Here is a 4,122-nt window from a genome sequence, read left to right on the forward strand (position 1 = left end):
GGGGGCCGACTCCAATGGCTGGCGCTGACTCGGACTCAGAAGAGAGCGAGGCCATATACGAGGAGATGAAGTACCCGCTGCCCGAGGAGGCCGGGGAAGGCCGCGCCAATGAGGCCCCTCCGTTGACCGCAAGCTCCACACCGCACCAGCCTCACGCCCTTCAGCTCCACACCCAGCGCCGTCCAGCTTCAGCCCTCCCGAGCAGGAGGGAGGGGACGCCCACCAAGACCACTCCTTGTGAAATCCCGCCGCCCTTCCCCAACCTCCTCCAGCACCGTCCTCCACTCCTGGCCTTCCCCCAGGCCAAGCCTGCTTCCCGAGCCCCTGGCGATGGGGTCTCGAGGCTACCGGTCCTCTGCCACTCCAAGGAGCCAGCCGGTTCCACCCCAGCTCCCCAAGTGCCTGCCCGGGAGCGGGAGACGCCTCCCCCACCGCCTCCGCCTCCCGCTGCCAACCCGCTGCTGCTGGGACCCTCGGGCCGAGCCCGGAGCCACTCGACACCGTTGCCGCCCCAGGGCTCTGGCCAGCCCCGGGGGGAGAGGGAGCTCCCCAACTCCCACAGCATGATCTGCCCCAAGGCGGCAGGGGTGCCGGCAGCCCCTCCTGCCCCGGCTGCCTTGCTCCCCGGGCCCCCCAAGGACAAGGCCGTGTCTTACACCATGGTGTACTCAGCCGTCAAGGTGACCACGCACTCCGTCCTGCCCACCGGTCCGCCCCTGGGTGCCGGGGAGCCAAAGACGGAGAAGGAGATCTCAGTCCTCCACGGGATGCTGTGCACCCGCTCGAGGCCCCCCGTGCCTGGGAAGTCCAGCCCCCATGGCGGGGCTATGGGCGCAGCAGCTGGGGTTCTCCACCACCGCGCCTGCCTGGCCTCCCCACACAGCCTTCCGGACCCAACTGCAGGCCCCCTGACCCCCCTCTGGACCTACCCAGCTGCGGCAGCTGGGCTCAAGAGACCCCCTGCCTATGAGAGCCTCAAGGCTGGGGGGGTGCTGAATAAGGGCTGTGGAATGGGGGCTCCGTCCCCCGTGGTCAAGATCCAGCTGCAGGAGCAAGGGACCGACGGGGGGGCCTTTGCCAGCCTTTCTTGTGCCCACGTCATCGCCAGCTCGGGGACACCTGAAGAGGAAGAAGAGGAGATGGGCGCCTCGACGTTTGGGGCAGGCTGGGCTCTGCAGAGGAAGGTCCTGTATGGCGGGAGGAAGGCGAAAGAGCTGGACAGTGAGTGAGGAGGGGGTGACAGGGAGGGGACAGGGGATGTCCGTGATGATTTGGGGGAGGTGTTGAAGGGCATACTTGGAAGCCACAGCCCATTGTCCTGAACTGGGAACTTTTCTGGGAGACAAGAGGGATGGGGGTGTGCAGCAGACTGAAGGGATGGGGTCCCCGTGTGTGCTCTGGAGGGGCAGGAAGACCTGGGATGGGGATGGGGTAGAATCTGGTCTCCTCCTCCTGCCCTGTCCCGCTCTATTCCCTGCCCCTCCCTTCGCTGGGCTGCAGGGGTGTGTGTTTGTGAGTGCGCGCACACTAGGAGCTAAACACAGCTGCCTCCCGGCCGTTACCATGGCAACCCATCCAGACAGGAGGGAGAGGAGAGGGAGGCCCCTACCGTTGCTTGGCAACGCAATGCTCTGCCAGGCTTACTCTGGGAGATGAGCTTAGTTCACATGCAGCCCTTCCCCCAATGCCCCCCTTCTCACTTCCCGGCTTTGGGAATTCTCCCCCTCCTAGGGAACAGCCCCCCTGGTCTCTGTTTCAGACGGTGTTTATTCTGGCACTGTCTGGGGCTGGAGGGGCTCTGAAGTTAAACTGGGGTAGGGGAGACCCCTCTGAACAGGGAAGAGGGTTTGGCAGCAGTAAATATCTATGATTCTCAGCCCAGGGGTGGTGCCAGGACTGGCGTCCCTCCTTCTGTGTATGTTCTGTGTGAAGCAGGGCCCCCACCCCCCTTCCCAGCTGTGACCTGCAACGGGGCAAGTTACTTCTGGTCCACCCAGGCCGCGGTGTGTACAGCTGGGGGAACAGCAAGACCCTTCTCATTGTACAGTCTCAGAGCTCTCCTTGTCACCCAGGAGAGGTCGAGGACAGTGTCCAGGCCTGGAATGGCAGTGCCGAGGGTGCAGGCAAGGTGGAGCGTGAGGACAGAGGCTCTGTGGCATCAGGGATCCCAGTGAGGAGCCAGGGGGCAGAGGGCCTGCTGGCCAGGATCCACCACGGAGGGGACCGAGGAGGAAGCCGCCCCGCGCTGCCCATACCCTGCCAGACCTTCCCCGCCTGCCACCGCAACGGAGGTGACACGCTCAGCCCTCGTACACCAGCACACAGATGGGCGGGCTGGGGGGAATCTCTCAGGGTCCTCATCCTGGGCTCTTTTTTTATTTTTTTTTTTTTTGCTGTACGCGGGCCTCTCACTGCTTGTGGCCTCTCCCGTTGCGGAGCACAGGCTCAGGACGCACAGGCCCAGCGGCCATGGCTCACGGGCCCAGCCGCTCCGCGGCATGTGGGATCCTCCCTGACCGGGGCAGGAACCCGCGTCCCCTGCATTGGCAGGCGGACTCCCAACCACTGTGCCACCCGGGAAGCCCCTGGGCCCTACATTCTAATACCACATCTCCAACCCCTTTCCTCCTCTAATGAGGCGGGGGGTGGGGGGGCGGCCTGGCAGGGGCTGTCCTCAGGGAACTGGGGGAGGGGAACGTGGAGGCCCCTTCTCTTCTCACCCTTCCGTCTTCTGCCTCAGACTTCACGGGAGGCTACCGCCTGGGGCGCTCCGCCTCCACCTCAGGAGTCCGGCAGGCCGCGCTCCACACCCCTCGGCCCTGCAGCCAGCCCAGGGATGCCCCGAGCCAGGTGAGGAGGGAGACGGGGTTGGGCATTTTATTTGTGAAGGAACAGGTAGGCAAGAAGACCCGGGTGAGGGAAGAAAGGCAAGACTTTAGGCTGGGGCCTGCCACAGACTAAAGGGGACGGCTGGAGAGCGAGGGGTTGGGGGAGATCCTGGGTAGCCAGCCAGGGCCGCCACTGGCCGACGTGCGCCTTTGTGCGTTGCATTTAGAAAGAGACATCCCCTCTGGGTGGAAAAATGCATCCTGCTGGGAAGACGGCTTTGAAAAGGCGTCCCTTCCTGGGGTGAGACACGCACCGCCTGGCACCAGGGCGCAGGGAGAGAGGACGGAGGCCTTGGGGGCAAGAGTGGACTTGTTTCTGGGCCACGCATTGGCCTCGGCGCTCGGCGGTGGGGACAGGGCCGGGTGACTCTGAGGTCCTTGACCCCCTTATTCCTCCCTCCCCCCCCATCCCCGTCGGGGCCGGCGGCGGGAGGAAGGGGCACAGACCCAGCCTGCGCTGCCGCTGCCGCTGCCGCTGCCCCTGCCGCCCCAGACCACCCGCGAGCGCGACGGCAAGCTGCTGGAGGTGATCGAGCGCAAGCGCTGCGTGTGCAAGGAGATCAAGGCGCGCCACCGGCCCGACCGCGGCCTCTGCAAGCAGGAGAGCATGCCCATCCTCCCCAGCTGGCGGCGCGGGCCTGAGCCCCGCAAGTCCGGCACCCCGCCCTGCCGTCGGCAGCACACGGTCCTCTGGGACACCGCTATCTGAGGAGGCCGGGGCGCCGGGACCGGGGAGCGGGGCGGGGGAGACCGGCCTCGAAAGAGGGACGCTTGAAGGACCAGGTGAGAGAGAGCCGGGGAGAACCTCTGCCCTCCACCCTAGCCCCCGAGACGGGGAGTCGGCCGGGCCCATCGGGTTGGGGGCGCCAAGCAGCACCCCCAGAAACTTGGGGGAGGGTTGGCTTGAGGTTGGGAGTGAGGCCCTCCACCGCTCTTCCCACTGAGCCAAGCAGACCCCTCCTCTTGAGAGGGCGAAGGCCAAGCCCAGGTCAGCATGGGGAAGGAGGGAAGGGTCAGGGAGGAAGAAGGGGGGGGCGGGTCAGCGAGGGACAGGGACCCGAGAGTGAGAGGTAGAGGGGCTCTTTTAGAGAGTGGGGAGTGGGGGAGGTGCTGTTTATTTTGTTATTTATTTTGGGCTGGGGGGCAATTCTTGGCCCTTCTGATCTACTCCTGAACAGGGAGTGGGGAATCGCAGGCAAGTAAAGGGAACCAAGCTGGCACTCTCCCCAGCGCC

General features: G+C 65.5%; 1 protein-coding gene across 1 annotated transcript in view; it reads left to right on the forward strand.

Moving 5' to 3' along the window:
* NYAP1 (neuronal tyrosine phosphorylated phosphoinositide-3-kinase adaptor 1) overlaps positions 1–3,881 on the forward strand; it is a 7,853-nt gene extending 3,972 nt beyond the window's left edge. Inside the window, exons 5-8 of the mRNA XM_024745472.1 lie at positions 1–1,221; positions 2,073–2,291; positions 2,741–2,850; positions 3,334–3,881. The exon at positions 1–1,221 is cut by the window's left edge and continues 20 nt beyond it. Of these exons, the coding sequence (XP_024601240.1) occupies positions 1–1,221; positions 2,073–2,291; positions 2,741–2,850; positions 3,334–3,597 (1,814 nt within the window). The 3' untranslated portion in view covers positions 3,598–3,881. The remainder of the gene's footprint in view (positions 1,222–2,072; positions 2,292–2,740; positions 2,851–3,333) is intronic.
* Positions 3,882–4,122: the final 241 nt, after the last annotated feature.

This window comes from Neophocaena asiaeorientalis, unplaced genomic scaffold (assembly GCF_003031525.2).
Source record: "Neophocaena asiaeorientalis asiaeorientalis breed wild unplaced genomic scaffold, Neophocaena_asiaeorientalis_V1.1 scaffold461, whole genome shotgun sequence".
NCBI classification, from domain to species: Eukaryota; Metazoa; Chordata; class Mammalia; order Artiodactyla; family Phocoenidae; genus Neophocaena; species Neophocaena asiaeorientalis.